The sequence below is a fragment of the Bison bison genome, unplaced genomic scaffold (genome assembly GCF_000754665.1).
Source record: "Bison bison bison isolate TAMUID 2011002044 unplaced genomic scaffold, Bison_UMD1.0 scf7180017864168, whole genome shotgun sequence".
NCBI classification, from domain to species: domain Eukaryota; kingdom Metazoa; phylum Chordata; class Mammalia; order Artiodactyla; family Bovidae; genus Bison; species Bison bison.
Window position 1 is genome coordinate 3,354,252 of NW_011494740.1, and position 19,957 is coordinate 3,374,208.

At 37.2% G+C, this 19,957-nt stretch overlaps 1 protein-coding gene across 7 annotated transcripts in view; it reads right to left on the reverse strand.

Annotated features, from left to right (window-relative positions):
- The window catches only part of SENP7 (SUMO1/sentrin specific peptidase 7), a 190,787-nt gene that overhangs the window by 102,866 nt on the left and 67,964 nt on the right, over window positions 1-19,957 (reverse strand). For all 7 annotated transcript variants that reach the window (XM_010841983.1, XM_010841988.1, XM_010841987.1 and 4 more), the window contains exons 4-5: window positions 16,770-16,868; window positions 5,939-6,036 (exon numbers count right to left, since the gene is read on the reverse strand). In XM_010841983.1, the coding sequence (XP_010840285.1) occupies window positions 5,939-6,036; window positions 16,770-16,868 (197 nt within the window). The remainder of the gene's footprint in view (window positions 1-5,938; window positions 6,037-16,769; window positions 16,869-19,957) is intronic.

A 19,957-nucleotide genomic window follows, 5' to 3' on the forward strand; every position in this document is an offset into this window, starting at 1 on the left:
ATGAAATGTAAATAGATTAAGTAACCTAATCAAAGGTAGAGACTGTGAAAGCAGCTTATGATAAAATAAAAAACAAGATCTTCTATGTTCTGAATGTATGTGTGTATGTGTGCCAAGTCGCTTCAGTTGTGTCAAGCTCTGTGCAACCTTATGGACTGTAGCCCACCAGGCTCCTTTGTCCATGGGATTCTCCAGGCCAGAATACTGGAGTGGGTTGTCATGCCCTTCTCCAGGGGACTTTCCCGCCCCAGGGATCAAACCCGAGTCTCTTAACGTCTCCTGCATCGGCAGGCTGGTTCTTTACCAGTAGCTCCACCTAGGAAGCACTCTGAATGTATGTCTCCACTCAAAATTCATATTTTTAAATTCTAACCCCCAAAAGTGATGGTATTAGGAAGTGGGGACTTTGGGAGGAGCATGAGGGTAAAGCCCTCATATATGGGATTAGTGCTCATAAAAAAAAAGTTCAAGAGAAGGCTCCTTCCACTCTTTGAGGACACAGCAAAAAGATGTCCATCCGTGAACCAGGAAGCCTTCATCAGATACTGAATCTGGAGGTACTATGATCCTGGGCTTCTCAGGCTCCAGAATCATGAGAAATAAATGTTTCTGTTTATAAGCCACCTACTCTTATAGTATTTTGTTACGGTAGTCGAAAAAGACTAAGATAAGATCCAACTGTATGCCTCGAATAGAGACACACTTTGGACTCAAAGAAATAAATAGGTTCAAAGTAACATGATGGAAAAAGTATACCATGCAAACAGCAACCTTATGACAGGTAGAGTGGCTATACCAGTATTAGACAAAATAAACTTTAAAGAAAAAAATAACATCAAGTGTGTGTAGAAACAATGAGGAATAATTCATTGACAAAAGGGTTAATTCATCAGTGGGATACACTGACTATAAACATGCATGCGTGCTCAGTCACTCTAGTGGTGTCCGACTCTTTGCAACCCTAAGGACTGCAGCCCACCAGGCTTCTCTGTCCACAGGGATTCTCCAGGCCAGAAAACTGGAGTGGGTTGCCATGCCCTCCTCCAGGGGATGTTCCTCACCCAGGGATCAAACCTATGTCTCCTGTCTCCTGCATTTGCAAGTAGGTTCTTTACCACTAGTGCCACCTGGGAAGCCCAACTATAAAATACATATATAATAATAAGACGACAAACTCATTAAGCAAAAACTAACAGAAAGGAGAAATTAACAATTCAATAATAATAGCTCAACATTTAAAACCCCCGTCTTGATAGAACAATGGGACAAAAAAATTCACAGAGGCTTGAATAACACTATCAACCAACTCAATCTAAAAGACATCTAGAGGCACTCTAATAAATAGAAAGAAAATGCACATTCTTCTCAAACACATGGAACATTCTCCAAGAAAGACCATATGCCAGGCCACAAACAAACCTCAGTAGATTTACAGGAAGTGAAATCATATAAAACATTCTCAGATTACAATGGAATTCAATTAACAACAACAGAAAAGTCCTCAGAATGTAATGTACAGCATTGTGACTATGGTTAATAATACTATAATGTATATTTGAAAGCTGCTAAAATATAAAACTTAAAACTTGTCATCACAAAAAAATTGTGACTGTCAGTGATAGATGTCAACTATACTTATTGTGGTGATCACCTCACAATATATACAAGTGTAGAATCATTATGTTGCATACCTGAAACTAATATAATGTTATATGTCAATTATATCAATAAAAGAATATCTTTGAAATTTAAAAATACATAGAAATTAAACAATACACACTTTCAAAGCAAGTGAATTAATCATACCAGAAACTAGAAAATACTTTTGCTTAAAAAAAGAAAATCACAAAACACCAAAACTTATGAGGTGCACCTAATAGAGTGCTCAGAATAAAATTTAAAACTAAACACCTATATTAGAAAAGAAGACAGATATCAGATCTCAAATCAATAACCTAACTATATATCTTAAGAAATTATAAAAAAAGCACAAACTATGTCCAAATCAAGAAGAAAATAAGATTATAGTGGAAATAAATGAAATTAAATATAGAAAACCTGCAGAGAAAACTGATAAGACCAAAACTTGGTACTTCGAAAAGATCAAGAAAATCTACAATTATCCAGGTAGACTGAACCAAAAAACAAAAAACACTCAAATTATTAAAATCAGGAATGAAAGAACAGTCATCACCAGCAATATTGCAGAAATTTTAAACAGTGATAGAATACTATGAACAAATGTATGCCAACAAATTAGATAACTTAAAATACACAAATTCCTAGAAAAACAGAAGCTGCCAAAACTGACTCATTTTTAAAAAGTAGAAAATTTCAAAAGACTTATAACAAGCAAAAATCTGTATTTGTGTAATTTGAAAGCTTCACAGATACACACACATATGCATGCAAGCACATTCACCACCAATAACCAAATGGCTTCACTGGTGAATTTTATCAAACACTTAAGAATTAATCACAATCCTTCAGAAACTCTTCTGGAAAACAAAGTAAGACAGAATACTTTTCAGCTCATCTTAAAGGCCATTATTAGTCTCACTCCAAGGCCAGACAGAGACAACATTAGAAAACAGTAGATTATTTTCCCTTCTGAATACATACATAGATATCCTCAATAAAAATCCTAGCAAACTGAAACCAGTAACAAATAAATGGGATCATAAATCAAGATAAAGTGGGATTTATCCCAGGAATAGAAAGTTGGTTTAAGATCTAAAAATCAATTTATGTAATATATTATATTAATAAAGGATACAAATTATATGATATAAATGCAGGAAAAACATTTGACAAAATCAACACACATTCATCACAAAAAGCCTCCAACAAATTAAGAACACAAAGGAACTTCCTCAACACAAAAAAGGGCATGTCTGAGTCTATTTAAGCTACAACAATACATCACAGACTCAGCAGCTTACAAATAGCAAACATTTATTTCTCACAGTTCTGGAGGCTGTGAAGTCCAAGATTAGGGTGCCAGTCAACACGGTCAGCTCTCGGGTGAAAGCCCTCCTCTGGGCTGTAGACTGCAGACTCCTCAAAGTGTCCTCATGTGGTAGAGGGCACCAGGAAACTCTGAGAAGTCTCTTTTATAAAAAGAGCACTAATCCCATTCATGAGGGCTCTACCCTCATATCTGAAGCACTCCCTCAAAGGCCCCACCTCCAAATATCATCACATTGGGTATTAGGATATCAGTATACGGATTGCTGGAATATACAGACATTTAAACCATAGCAGGGAATCTATAAAAAACCTATAGCTAACATCATACTTAATGGTGAAATACTAAACGATTTCCCTCTGAGACTGGGACAAAGCAAAGATTTCTACTCTCACCACTTCCATTCAGTTCAGTTGCTCAGTCGTGTCTGACTCTTCCATTATACGTTGTATATTCTAACTAGGACAATCAGGCAAGGGGGAAAAAATTAAAGGCCTACAGCTGAAAAGGAAGAAGTAAAGTCATATTTATCTGCAAGTGACATGATCTTGTATATATATCCCAAGCAATCTACTAAAAACTTCTAGAACTAATAAGACAAACAGGGTCACAGTATATAAATCTGGGCTAATATATATAAAGCAATGGGATTTCTATACACTAGTAATGAAACATCTGAAAATAAATTTAAGAAAACATTTCCATTCATAAGAGCATCAAAAGAAGAAAATACTTGGGAATAAGTTCAACAATAAATGTCCAAGACACACTGAAAGTTATAAAATATTGTTGAAAGAAATTGAATAAGATCTAAATAGATGGAAAAATATATTCATGAGCCACAAGACTTAATTTGTTAAGATGGCAATACTTCCCAAGTTGGTCTGCAGATTTTCAACATGTCCTCCATCAAAATCATTGGCTGTTTTGCTAAAAATGACAACTTGATTGTAAAATTCAGCTCCTTAGCTCCTCCCCTGGTGGTCCAGTGGTTAAGAATCCATCTTGCGATGCAAAGGACATTGGTTTGATCCCTGGTCTGGGAAGATCCCACATGCCGAGGAGCAGCTAAGCCTATGCATCACAACTTCTGAGCCAGGGCTCTAGAGCCCACAAGCTGCAACTATTGAGCCCATGTGTCTAGAGCCTGTGCTCTACAACAAGAGAAGCCACTGCGATGAGAAATCCATGCACAGCAATGAAGAGTAGTCCCACTTTCCACAACTAGAGATAGCCCAAAGACCCATCACAGCAACAAAGACCCATCACAGCCCCAAAATAAAATAAATAAATATTTTTAAAAAATAAAATTCAGCTAAAAATGCAAAAAGCCCAGAACAACCAAAACAATTTTGAAAAGGGACTTCACTGGCAATGGTTAAGTCTTCATACGTCCTCTGCAGGGAGCATAGGTTTGATCCCTGGTCAGGGAACCAAGATCCCACATGTCACGTGGTAAAGCCAAAAAAAGGTTTTTTTTAAAAATTGTTTTAAATCTTGAAACTACTATAAAGTTGGAAGACTCACATTTTCCGATTTCAAAACTTACCACAAAGTTACAATACAGTGTGCAGTACACAGTGGTACTGAGGTAAAAACAGACATATAGATCAATGGACTAGAATCTCAAATCCAGAAATAAACCCATATATTAACGTTAACTGATTTTCAACAAAGGTAGCCAAGAAAAACTGGTACCTCTTCAGCAACTATTGCTGGGAAAACTGCATATTCACAAACAAAGATATAAATTTGGATGCCTATCTCATGCCATACCTAAAATTAAATCAAAATCGATAAAAGACCTAAATCTAAGAGCTAGAACTATAAAAATTCTCAGAAGAAAACCCAAGAGTAAATCACCATGACCTCAGATTAAGCAACAGTTTCTTAGATATGACAACAAAAGCACAGAAACACAAGAAAAAGAGATAAATGGGATTTCATCAAAGTGAAAAAAACTTTTGTGCTTCAAAGGACACCATCAATAAAGTGAAAAGCTGAGTGACAGAAAATACTTGCAAGCCATATATCTAATAAGGACTTGTCTCCAGAAGATGAAAAAAAAAAAACACCTCTTAAACTCAACAATAAAAAGATAACACAATTTTTAAACAGGAAAAGGATCTAAACAAACATTTCTCCACAGATATACAAATGACCAACAGGCACGTAAAAAGACACTCGATGTCATTAGGAAACATTTATTAAGACCACAATGAAACATCATTTCATACCCACTAGGACAACTATAGAAAAAAAGGAAGGAAGGAAGGGAAGGAGCGAGGGAAAGCAAATATTGGTAAGGACAGAGAGTCCCTGATACATTTATTTACTGAGGGCAGTTCACTTGAAAGGTGAGAATTCAGACTAAATAGCTTACAAAGAGCTCTGATATAAGTTCAAGAAATCCAATTAGTATCTAACTTGTGCCAACTCCCAATAATTTTAATTTTTACTTTGTTACCATCATTTTTTATTCATTTACTGTTCTTAAAAAATATACTCTTTTGCAAAATAACAACTTTTTAAGCATTTACTGTTATCTAATACTAAAAATTTAGCTCTGAATTCCTTCTAGTAAAAATTGTAATTTGAATCCCACAGCTATCTAATTTCAGCATGTCCATTACTCATTAATACTATGACTATAGGACTGCAGTTGCTAACTGGAGCAGTTTTTTTCACTACAGACCACAAATGATGAACCCAGCATTTTAAGGAGTTTATATATAACCCTTGCTTTATTAGATAAATCTTGCCAGATGTTCCAAACACACAAACAAGGAGTTAAGATGACAGAATCACAGAAAGTCAGAGCTTAGATGCAACCATAAAGGCCACTGAAGTCAATCACTGTATTTTAGAAGTTGTGGTAACTGAGACCCAAAAAGGTTAAATGAATCATTCATGGTCACACTCTACATAGCTTAAAGACCATCCTGTGTCACACACATACATGTATCTTACCTTTCTGGTGATATCTTAGAAGTGACAGGATGACCACGTACACCTTTTTTACTTTTATGGTCTAGAGAGAGGACCTTATTTCTTAGGCTCCTTTTCCACTAAGGAAAAAAAAAAATGGAATTTGGAATTCAATAATAGAGAACACAACAATTATAAGGCACTTAAATTTTCTTTTTATTTAGAAATTAAAGATAAACAGCCAAACTCATAAAGGTTCACAGAGGGGTAAAAATGCAATCTACAAAAAAACCTGGCATCTTTTGCTGGTGGAGAAACAAAAGCCTACTAAATAATAGAAGAAAGACATTTAAAAATATAAAGGTAACTTTAGTCAGGAAATTGACATTTTAAAATTCAAAAGCTTACATAACCAAAAGATGGTAAATGTGTTTAAGGAAATATAAAAATAATTACATGTCAAATTAAATAGAATCTGCAACTCTGAAGTAACTGCATTTATAAACAACTAGAAGGGATTACACGGAGAAGGCAATGGCACCCCACTCCAGTACTCTTGCCTGGAAAATCCCATGGATGGAAGAGTCTGGTAGGCTGCAGTCCATGGGGTCGCTAAGAGTCGGACACGACTGAGCGACTTCACTTTCACTTTTCACTTTCATGCATTGGAGAAGGAAATGGCAGTGTTCTTGCCTGGAGAATCCCAGGGATGGGGGAGCCTGTTGGGCTGCCGTCTATGGGGTTGCACAGAGTCAGACATCACTGAAGTGACTTAGCAGCAGCAGAAGGGATTACAACTAATTCCCTATGAACTGTTACATGGAGAAACTTTATGAAAGAGTCAGATATCTTATTAACACTGTTTAAATTTAATCTAACTAGAAACAACAGTTAAAACTGATTTAGTTAATATGCAACAGTGTGAGTCTAGACAAAAAAATTATTTATCTTCTCTTTACATTAGTTTCCTTATGTGGTAAGAGTTGTGTGTGTGTGCTCAGTCACGTCCAACTATTTGCAACTCCACGGACTATAGCCCACCAGGCTCATCTGTCCATGGGATTTCCCAGGCAAGAATACTAGAGTAGGTTGCCATTTCTTCCCAGGGGATTTTCGCAACCCAAGGATGGAAACTGCATCTCTTGCGTCTCCTGCATTGGTAGGCAGATTCTTATACACACACACACACATACACACACACACAATGGAACATTACTTGGCCATAAAAAATGAAATAATAACATCTGCAGCAACATGGATGCACCCAGTGATTATCATACTAGGTGAAATAAGGCAGAAAGAGAAAGACAAATACTTTGTGATATCACTTACATGTGAAATCTAAAATATGACACAAATGAACTTATTTATGGAACAGAAACAGACTCAGGGACATGGAAAACACTTATGGTTACTAAAGGAGAAAGGGGGTAGAGGAGGGAAAAAGCAGGAGTTTGGGATCAGCAGTACAAACTACTACATATAAAATAAACAACAAAGTCCTACTGTATAGCACAGGGAATATACTCATATCCTGTAACAAGCCATAATGGAAAAGAATATCAAAAAGAATACGTATATATCTGTACAACTGAATCACTTTGCTGTCCACTTGAAACTAACACAACAATGTAAATCAACTACAATTCAATTTTTAAAAATACTGTCTTCCTCAAAGAGGTATCTATATATCCATGTTCAAAGCAGCACTGTTCACCACAGCCACAAGGTGGAAAAACTCAAGTGTCCCATCAATAATAATATCAATAATAACAAAATGTGGCATATACGTAAGTAAGGAAATATTACTTACCCTTAAAAAAAAATGAAATTCTGATATACATTACAACATGGATGAACTCTGTGAGATAATAAAAAATACTCATATTGGTCTCTGCCCACAGTTCCTGACACAGAACTCCTAAAATCCTTATAATTTTCTTGGTAATAAGAGCATCATTTGCTATAATATTGGTTTTAACCCCAATTCCTGTCACAAGGCTTCTAAAACCCTGGTTAATTTCCTAGGTGACAGGAGTGTCTTTTGTACTAATGAAGTGACTCTAGGTGAGCTTCTGGATAAGGGCTAGTCACCAGAAAGACCAAGTCAGTATTATGAGCTTAGAATTCTCATCTTTGCCTCCCATTCCCTGGAGATGGGAGAGAAGCTGGAAACAGAGTTAATTATCGGTCATGCCTATGTGAGGAAGTCTCCATTACAATCCCAACAGTATGAGGTTTGAAGAGCTTTCAGGCTGGTGAAACCCATCCACATACCAGGAAGGCGACAATCCCGCCTCCACAGAGAAGAAACTCCTGCAACTCGGGACCCACCAGACCTTGCCCTATGCATCTCTTCATTTGGCTGCTCATCTATATTCTTTATCATGTCCTTTAATAAGCTGGAATATGTACACATGTGTTTCCTTGAGTTCTGTAAACTGTTCTAGCATAAATTAATCCAACCTGAGGAGGAAGTCATGGGAACCTCAGATGTATATCCAGCTGGTCAGAAGCACAGATGACAACCTGGACTTGTGACTGGCATCTGAAGTGGAGTGGAAGCAGTGTTGAGACTGAGCCCATAACCTGTGGGATCTAAAACTATCTCCAGGTAGTGTCAGAATTGAGATAAACTGCAGGACTCCCAGGTCATGTCCCAGAGGACTGTTCGGTGGGGGAAAACCCACACACACGTGCTGGGAGAAGTGTTGTGAAAATGATAGTAATCTGAGAATAAAGGAGAAACACAGGAGGAAGAGGGCTTTTCCCAAAGCGATGACATTAGGCTAAGTGAAATAAGCCAGTAACAAAAAGACAAATACTCTATGATTCTAGTTATACGAAGTATCTAGAGTACATAAAGATAGAAAATAGCTTGTACACAGAAATAGAAAACAGACTACATCAAACTAAAAAAATGTCTGCACAGGAAAGAAAACCATCAACAACATGAAAAAGTAACCTATAGAACTGGAAAAATTATCTGTGAAACACATATCTGATAAGAGGTTAATATCTAAAATATACAAAGAACTCATACAATTCTATAGCAAAAACATATAATTTTACAATGAGCAGAGGATTTGAACAGACATTTTCCCAAAAGAGACACACATATGGCCAACAGGTATGTGAAAAGGTGCTTAATATCACTAAACATCAAGGAAATGCAAATCAAAACCACAGTGAGCCATCACCTCACACCTGGTAGAATGGCTCTTATCAAAAAGACAAGACATAAAGAGTTGGCAAGGATAAGCAGAAAAGGAAACTCTTGTGTACTGCTGGCAGGAATGTAAATTGGCAGAGACACTATGGAAAACAGTACAGAGGTTCCTCAAAAAAAATTATAAAAATCACCATATGATCTAGCAATTCCACTTCAACTTCTGAGTATTTATCCTTAGGAAACAAATCACTAACTGAAAAAATTATCGACAACCCTTGTTCACTGCATTAATTATTTACAATAGCCAAGAGGTGTAAACAATCTAAGTGTCCATCAGTGGATGAATGGATAAACAAAACATGTTATATACATAAACACACAGACACATGGAATATTATTCAACCATAAAAAAGAAGGAAATCTTGCCATTTGCAATAGCATGGGTGCACTTTCAGGGCATTATATTAAGTGAAATAAGTCAGAGAAAAAATACCATATGATCTCACTTAGATGCAGAATTTTTTTTTAACTCATCAGTACAGAGAACAGATTTGTGGTTGCCAGATGCAGAGGTTGACAGTTGGGGAAAATGGGTGAAGATGGTCAAAAAGTACAAATTTCCAGTTATAAGTAAGTCCTGGGGATATAATGTACAGCATGTTGACTTAGTGAACAAAGCTGTACTGTATATTTGAAAGTCGCTAAAAGAGTTATGAGATGGTTGGATGGCATCACCAACTCAATGGACATGAGTTTGAGGAAGCTCTGGGAATTGGTGATGGACAGGGAAGCCTGGTGTGCTGCAGTCCATGGGTATAGCAAAGAGTTGGACAAGACTGAGTGACTGAACTGAATTGAACTGAACAGAGTAGATCTTAAAAGTATCATCATGGGGAAAAAAAAATTGTAACTATTAATATGTATGGTGATGAATGTTAACTAAATTTACTGTGGCAATAATTTTGCAATTTAAATATGTATCAATCATTACAGCTTTCAGCGACAGTGAAGCTGGGGAGATTCCAGCCAGGAAAAGAATGTCAGATCTCATGGTCCTCCTAGGTTGTTTTTTTTTTTTTCAGCTGCACTAGGTCTTCATTACTGCATGCAGGCTTTCTCTACTTGCAGAGAGTGGGGGGCCACTCTCTAGCTGCAGTACATGGGCTTTTCATTGTGGTGGATCCTCTTGTGGAGCTTGGGCTTTAGGTGAGTGGCCTTCAGTAGCTGCTGCACTTGAGCTTAGTGATTGTGGCGCATGGGCTTCGCTGCCCTGAGCCATGCGGGATCTTCCTGGACCAAGGATCAAACTGCATTGCAAGCCGGATTCTTAACCACAAGACCAACAGGGAAGCCCCTTCCTAGATTTTTGACGCTCTCCTGAAGCCCTTGGATAGAATGGCTTGATCCCAAAAACAAATAAATCACAAGTTGTGGTACATACATACAATGAAATATTACTCAGCTATAAAAAGGAACAAAATTTGAGTCAGTTGAACTGAGATAAATGAACCTAGAGCCTGTTATACAGAATGAAATAAGTCAGCAAAACAAGTACATATATTAACATATGTAAGGAACAGAGAAAAATGGTACTGATGAACCTACCTGCAAGGCAGGAATAGAGATGCAGACATAGAAAACGGACTTCCAGACACAAAGGAGTGAGGAGAGGGTGGTCGAACTGAGAGAGTACCATTGAAACGTATACGTTACCATATGTAAAACAGAAAGCTGGTGGGAAGAAGCTGCATAACACAGAATGCTCAACCCAGTACTCTATAACAACCAAGAGGGGTAGAATGGGCTTGGGGGTAGGAGGGAGGTTCAAGAGGGAAGGGACATACATACTTATGGATGATCCATGATGTTGTATGGCAGAAACCAATACAATGTTGTAAAGCAATTATCCTCCAATTAAAAATAAACTAAGAAAAAAGAAATGTAGTTAAATTCACCAGCTGCGAAAGCCATACAGCAAACTTTTCTTCAAGATTTTTTCTTAAAATAAAGTATGTATATGAAAAAAATTTTTTTTTAATTTTAATTAAAATTGAAAAATACTTTTAAATAGATAAATATTATATGTGTGGATACTTGATCAGTCATGTCTGACTTTTTGTGACTCTATGACTGTAGACTGCCAGACCCCTCTGTCCCTGGAATTCTCTAGATAAGAATATTGGGGTGGGTTGCTATTTCCTTCCCAAATTATGTTATATACCTAAAACTAACACAATGTTACATGGTAATTATATCTCAATATCAAAAAATATATCATATTTGGCTCACCAAATGTACCACATTAATGCAAGATGTTAATGATAAGGAAACTATGTGTGAGGGTAGGGGAGAGTAGTGTAAGTACACAAGTACTGTTTGTACTATCCCTTCAATTTTTTGGTAAACCTAAGACTACTCTAAAAAATAAACTCTGTTAATTAAAAAAAATTAAGTAAACTGACAGTAGCAAGTGCTGGTACCAGAAGTCGCCACACATTACTGGTGGAAATGTAAAATGGTATTCTGGAAATCAGTTTGGCAGTTAGGTATATACTTACCACATGACTCAGGAATCCCACTTCAAGGTATTTATCCTAGAGAGATTAAAACTTCTGCTCACAAAAAACCTGTGTTCTTAATTGCCAAAAACTGGAAACAACCCTTATGTCCTTCAATGGTTCATTTGGGAATGGATAAACAAAATCACTGCAGATGGTGACTGCAGCCATGAAATTAAAAGACACTTATTCCTTGGAAGGAAAGTTATGACCAACCTAGACACCATATTCGGAGAAGGCAATGGCAACCACTCCAGTACTCTTGCCTGGAAAATCCCATGGGTGGAGGAGCCTGGTAGGCTGCAGTCCATGGGGTCGCTGAGGGTCGGACACAACTGAGCGACTTCACGTTCACTTTTCACTTTCATGCACTGGAGAAGGAAATGGCAAGCCACTCCAGTGTTCTTGCCTGGAGAATCCCAGGGACAGGGGAGCCTGGTGGGCTGCTGTTTATGGGGTCGCATAGAGTCAGACACGACTGAAGCGACTTAGCAGCAACAGCAGCAGCAGACAGCATATTAAAAAGCAGAGACATTACTTTGCCAACAAAAGTCTGTCTAGTCAAGGCTATGGTTTTTCCAGTGGTCATGTATGGATGTGAGAGTTGGACTGTGAAGAAAGTTGAGCGCCGAAGAATTGATGCTTTTGAACTGTGGTGGTGAAAACTGTTGAGAATCCCTTGGACTGCAAGGAGATACAGCCAGTCCATTGTAAAGGAGATCAGTCCTGGGTGTTCATTGTAAGGACTGATGCTAAAGCTGAAACTCCAATACTCTGGCCACCTCATGCAAAGAGTTGACTCACTGGAAAAGACCCTGATGCTGGGAGGGATTGGGGGCAGGGGGAGAAGGGGACGACAGAGGATGAGATGGCTGGATGGCATCACCGACTCAATGGACATGAGTTTGAGTGAACTCTGGGAGCTGGTGATAGACAGGGAGGCCTGGCGTGCTGCAATTCATGGGGTTGCAAAGAGTCGGACACGAACCGAACTGAACTGAACTGAAACAAAGTATTGATATAGTTTGTTATTCATCAACAACAAGGATGAATCTCACTGGCACTAAACTGAGTGAAAAAAACACTCAAAACATTAAAACATTACATGCTCCATGATTACACTCATGTGACACTCTGGAAAATGTAGAAGTACAAGGAGAGAAAACAATGTTAGCATAGATTATAGATGAGGATAAGAAGAATCTACAAAGAGGACAGCACCAGGGAATTTTTTGGAGTGATGGAACCATACAGTATCTTCACTGTGATGACAGTCCTATGAGTCCATAAAGATCCTGTGGCTCATAGAACTTTACATCATGAAAAAACTGATAAATAAATACAAATACACATACACTTTTATTACATTGGTGGTTGCAAAAATGTATACATTTGTCAAAATTCAGAGATCACTTAAAATGGATTAATTTAATTATATATAAATTCACTGTCAAATATATTTGAGAATAAATATAAAATACATATTTAAAGGGGCAAAATATTTGGACACATAACAAAAAAGAAGATACACAACAGCTTATCAACATATGAAAATATTTTCACTACTATGTATAAATTAGATAATTAATGAGAAACAACTGTAGACCACAGAGAACTCTACTCAGTGTTCCATGGTGACCTAAATGGGAAGGAAATCCAAAAAACAGGAGATGTATATATAAATATGGGCTTCCCTGCTGACTCAGTGGTAAAGAATCTGCCTCCCAATGCAGGAGATTTGAGTTCAATCCCTGGGTCAGGAAGATCCCCTGGAGAAAGAAATGGCCACCCACTCCAGTATTCTGCCTGGGAAATCCCAGGGACAGAGGAGCCTAGTGGGCTATATATACAGTTCATGGAGTTGCAAAAAAGTAGGACGTGACTTAGCACCTGTTCAAGTCACATAAAAAAAAAAAAAATGACTTAGCGACTGAACAACAAATGTACACATAGAGCTGATTCACTTTTCTGTACAGGAGAAACTAACACAACATTGTAAAGCAAGTACACTCTAATAAAAAAAAATATGAAAATATTTTACCACCATTGTTCATCAGGGCAAAACAAATTAAAAGTCCCAAAGTTCACCAACAGAAGAATTAGATAAATGAATTGCATTATACTCATATAATAGAATATTGCTCAGCAATAAAAAGGAACAAACTACTAATAGGTAAAAAACAAAAATGAGCTTCAACAACATTTTACTAAGCAAAAGAAGGCAACACAAAAGAGTATACACTGAAAAAAATAGGCAAAAGTATCTTACAAATATAGAAATTAAAAAATTGGTTGTCCAGAACAGGGTGGGAATAGAGACAACAGGCAAAGAAAAGATACAAGGGTAAGGGCAAACTGAACTTTCAAGGCTTATGACAATGCTCTATTTCACTGAGATATTGGTTGTATATGTTACATTAGTCAAAGCTCATCCAATTATATACCTAAGATCTGTTTTATATATCTCAGTAAAAAAAAAACCACACTAATAAACAAGTTAAAATTCTGCTAAAGATTATGGAAACTGGCATTTATCCCTTTTTCTTTCATTGAAAGCTACGGTGATGTGTGGGAGAAAACATGAAGCAAGATTTTGGTACCACCTCAAAGTCTACAAACTATGAAGCACATTTAACAAATACTGTTACGTCTAAAGCAACAAGGGACCAAGGTAGTGCTGACACATTTGCCACTTCAAATCTCAAATAGGATGTAGATTTCCCAGAAGTTAAGTATCACTATCCTAAAGAAGACATCCAACTAGTGTAGGAAACTAGTCATAAGAAAAGAAAATTTGTCTCTGAGGAGGCTGAGGAGGTCCTGTTTCACTTAGTGGGTCAGAGAGAACAAGAGAAAATACGTTGTTACTTCTAAGGAAAAGAAACCTGCTGAAACAAAGAGGAGTTAAGGAAGAGAAGAGAGCAGATTGTATAACATAGAGACCTAATATCTAAAGAGCTCTCTGGTGATCCATGTCTGCCTCTTGAAGGCCAAAAACTAAAGACAGATTATATGACCCAAGGGTAGAGGAAGACACGCATTTAGTAAGACACTTCTTAAGAAAACAAATTCAAATCATATCCATTTACTTAGACTGTGTGTATTTAAAATGATATATTTTTACTCCATCCAGTATTCCAAAGCATAAAATAAAATATGCAAATATAGATAAAATATTCCTAAAATAATGTATTTTTTTCTTCTGTTAGCAACAATTTCACTACATGATAACATTCAGTACTAACTAGTAAATTGGTAGAAATATGGGATCTCTCATGGTGGCAATACATATTGGTACAAATTTTCTAAGATAATTTTTCAGTATTTATAAAAATTTAATATACAAACTTCCTTACACCTAGTAATCCCACTCAAAAATGGTTCCCTGCTTATGAAAAATAAAGGTTGCTGCAATACTATTTCTATTAGTAAAACTCTAGAAACAACCAAACTGTCTAATATCAGTGCACTAAGTGACTAAATTATCGGATATAGTATATTTGGGGAGTATTGTAAAGCCAATAAAAAATAAGTAAAAGAGGTACATCTAAATGTGTTAAAATAGAAAAAAATATTAAAATATTACTAACTAAAAATGGCAGAACACAGAACAAAATGTATTTCATGATCCCTCTTCAGCAATGATCAAAAAATATACAGTCATACATGGGCAGCATGCTTTTTTCTTCTTGAAAGGAATGGAAAAAAAAAAAAAACTGTCAGTAGTGACTGCATTCAGGAAATAGTCCCATTTATTATTTTCCTTGTCTATACCCTGTATAAAAAACAAATGTTATTATTTAATAACTAAATTTTTAAATAACATTAGGGAATTCCTTGGTGGTCCAGTGGCTAGAAAACTGTACTTTTCAATGGGTTCAACTCCTGGTCAGGGAACCAAGATCCCACAAGCCATGAAGCACAGTCAAAATAAACAAAAAAATAAATAAATAATGTTAAAGCAACTAATACTAACAGCTAATCTTTCCTCTGAGAACAAGTTTTAATAAATGGTTAATTTTTCCTGTCTATAACATAAAAGTACATATATTCAAGGTGACTTAAAGTCTGTTATCCTAAAATACTACCATTATGAGCTGAACTGTCCCCTTCAAAATTCGCATGTTGACGTCCTAACCTTTAACATGTATGTACGTGAAGATAGGGCCTTTACACAGGGAGTTTATGTTTAAATGGGGTCAAAAGGGTGGGAACATAATTTATAAGACTAGTGTCCTTATAGGAAGAGGAAGAAACTCCAGGGATGTGTGTGCACAGAAAAGAGGCCATATGAGAACACAGCAAGAAGGTGGCCATCTGTAAGCCAAGGAAAGAGGCCTTAGAGAAAACAACCCTGCCCGCACCTTGTCCTTGGACTTCCAGCCTCCAGATCTGTGAGAAAATAACTTTCTGTTGTTTAAGCCACCAACCTGTGGTATTTCATTATGTTAGAAATGTAAACCAATAAAACTAGCAGACCAATATGTATATTCTCAAACAGAGAACTGGAAAATCTGAGAAAAAATTCCATTTTTAAAACACCGACCATGAGTAGTGCCAGTCAAGAAAAGAAAAAACATATAAAGTGCTATCTTAAGCCTTATTTATGAGAACTCTATAGTATTACTTAAAAGTGATAAAATTGGTGCAGATTTATAATCAGGCTGTCTTTTAAAATAACTGTGTCACTTTTTACAATATACCCTCTTTAAATTTACAAAACAAAAAAAGCAAGGGATTTTATTAGCGTTAGCGTTAGTTGCTCAGTCATGTCTGACTCTTTGCAACCCAATGGACTGTACCCTCCAGAAGCTCCTCTGTGCATGGTATTCTCCAGGCAAGAATACTGGAGTGGGTTGCCATTTCCTTCTCCTTTAATAAGCTTAATATTATCATAAATTTAAAATACAATATATAATAATGAGATTTAAATTCCATGAAAAAAACAACCATTCACAATACACTATTCTTAGATTTAAACTGAAAAATGACCCTAACCTAAAAGCATGATATTTCAACATATGCCAGAAATAAATTAAAACCTGCAATTATGTAATACAAGAAAATTTTAAAAAAATATATGAAAATAAAAATTAAGCTTTATTAAAATATTTTAAAACCCAAGAAGAGAGTTTTTATTTACCCCCTGCAAAGAAACATCCCAGTGTTCTGAGCTTCTGAGTTTGGACAGTGGTGACTGAACATGAACATCCTCTGGTTTTGCATTTAATATCTTCGTTATCTGAAACCAAAATGACAAAATAATTAGTTTAATTGAAATATAAGTAAGAGCTGAATGAGCTAACAGAACCACTACATTACTTGCATTAATATTTTGCTATTACTTTCAAGGAGTTTTAAGTTCAGTGCTTAATTTAGAGGTAGTTAAATATATGGAGAAGGCAATGGCAACCCACTCCAGTGTTCTTGCCTGGAGAATCCCACGGACAGGGGACCCTGGTGGGCTGCCGTCTATGGGGTCGCAGAGAGTCGGACACGTCTGAAGAGACTTAACAGCAGCGGCAGCAGTTAAATATGATTTTATAAAAAGCCTCTTTCACTCAGTATAAAAGTAGATAAATGAGGTATCACAATAACTACTTAACTACTCTTACTTGCAGTTTCTTCCTCTTCTAATCTCTCAAACACTACCCCCTGAGTTCTCTACTACACAAATCTAATTATGGCTACAATCTTAAACTACAATGGTGCCCATTACTTACAGATGTAACTCTTAACAATCTGGCTCTTTGATGTCACTCACACATCACAAACTCTACACCTTAACCACACTGAGTTTACTCAACCTTCTTCAGGCATACATCTCTAGATCTCTGTATGTACTGCTCCTTTAACCTAGAATGCTCTTCTCTCTATTTCTCCCCTATTAAACACCTCAGATTCTGCAAAAAATTATTCTTATCCACACAATCGTCACTCCCATACTGGGGCTTTCCTTTCTCTGGGTATTAGTACTTGGTAGTTTATAAGATAGCATGATATGTGTAATACAATTATTTATCTACATGTTTGTCTTCTTCACCAGACTGTGAAAGGACTAAGAGAGTGTACTCTGACTTAGTCACCTTTATATTCCAAAGTGAATGGTTTACAATACACCGAATAAACAAATGAATGGATGGGTTGTAGCCACAAGCTTGAAATCACCTGTTTAGAACTTAAATAATTTTACTTTCACATTATAAATGACGGTTAAGCATCAAGTTCAGCTTATTATATAACATAAAATAAGCACTGGGCTTCCAATATAATAAGCATCGGGCTTCCCAGGTGGTGCGAGTGGTAAAGAACCGGCCTGTCAATGCAGGAGACATAAGAGACGTGGGCTCAACCCCTGGGTCTGCAAGATCCCCTAAAGGAGGGCATGGCAACCCACTCCAGTATTCCTGCCCAGAAAATCCCACAGACAGAGGAGCCTGGTGGGCTATAATCCATAGGGTTGCAAAGAGTCAGACATGACTGAAGTGACTCAGCATGCATAATAAGCACTGTATCAACTACAATCAGTAACACCATAAAATGGTTTCAGTAAGAGTAAAGCAAAAGGGCTTCCCTGGTGGTCCAGTGATTAAGAATTCACCTTGCAATGCAGGGGACACCACTTTGATCCCTGCTCTGGGAAGATCCTACATGCCGTGGGGAAACTAAGCCGATGTGCCAGAACCACTGAGCCTTAGCTCTGGAGCCTGCAAGCCACAACGACTGAAGCCCACACATCCTAGAACCTACGCTCCCCAACAAGAGAAGCCACCACAATGAGAAGCCTGCGCACTGCAACTACAGACTAGCCCTTGCTCAGAGCATCCAGAGAAAGCCTGAATGCAGCAAAAAAGACTCACTGAAGCCAAAAATAAATAGATAAAATTATTTTTAAAAATCTACAAATGGTAAATGCTGAAGACGGTGTGAAGAGAAAGGAACCCTCCAACACTGCTGGTGGGAATGCAAACTGATATAGCCCACTAGGAAGAACAGTATGGAGGTTCCTTAAAAAACTAAAACTAGAGCTACCGTATGATCCAGCAATCCCACTCCTGGGCATACAACTGAAGAAAACCATACTTTGAAAAGATACATGCATCCCAATGTTCACTGCAACATTATTTACAAAAGCTAGTAGGTAGAAGTAACTTAAACGTCCACCAACAGAGGAATCAATAAAGAAGATGTGGTCATATATACAATGGAATATTACTCAGCCATAAAAAAGAATGAAATAATAGCATTTGCAACAACATGGCAAGAATACACAGAAGAACTGTACAAAAAAGTTCTTCATGACCCAGATAATCACGATGGTGTGATCTCTCACCTAGAGCCAGACATCCTGGAATGTGAAGTCAAGTGGGCCTTACAAAGCATCACTATGAACAAAGCTAGTGGAGGTGATGGAATTCCAGTGGAGCTATTTCAAATCCTAAAAGATGATGCTGTGAAAGTGCTGCACTCAATATGCCAGCAAATTTGGAAAACTCAGCAGTGGCCACAGGACTGGAAAAGGTCCGTTTTCATTCCAAACCCAAAAAAGGGCAATGCCAAAGAATGCTCAAACTACCACACAATTGCACTCATCTCATACACTAGTAAAGTAATGCTCAAAATTCTCCAAGCCAGGCTTCAGCAATACGTGAACCGTGAACTTCCAGATGTTCAAGCTGGTTTTAGAAAAGGCAGAGGAACCAGAGATCAAATTGCAAACATCCACTGGATCACAGAAAAAAACAAGAGAGTTCCAGAAAAACATCTATTTCTGCTTTATTGACTGTGCCAAAGCCTTTGACTGTGTGGATCACAATAAACTGTGGAAAATTCTGCAAGAGATGGGAATACCAGACCACCTGACCTGCCTCTTGAGAAACCTATATGCAGGTCAGGAAGCAACAGTTAGAACTGGACATGGAACAACAGACTGGTTTCAGATAGGAAAAGGAGTATGTCAAGGCTGTATATTGTCACCCTGCTTATTTAACTTCTATGCAGAGTACATCATGAGAAAGGCTGGGCTGGATGAAGCACAAGCTGGAATCAAGATTGCCAGGAGAAATATCAATAACCTCAGACAGGCAGATGACACTACCCTTATGGCAGAAAGTAAAGAGGAACTAAAAAGCCTCTTGATGAAAATGAAAGAGGAGAGTGAAAAAGTTGGCCTAAAGCTCAACATTCAGAAAACGAAGATCATGGCATCTGGTCCCATCACTTCATGGGAAATAGATGGGGAAACAGTGGAAACAGTTTCAGACTTTAGTTTTTGGGGCTCCAAAATCACTGCAGATGGTGACTGCAGCCATGAAATTAAAAGACGCTTAC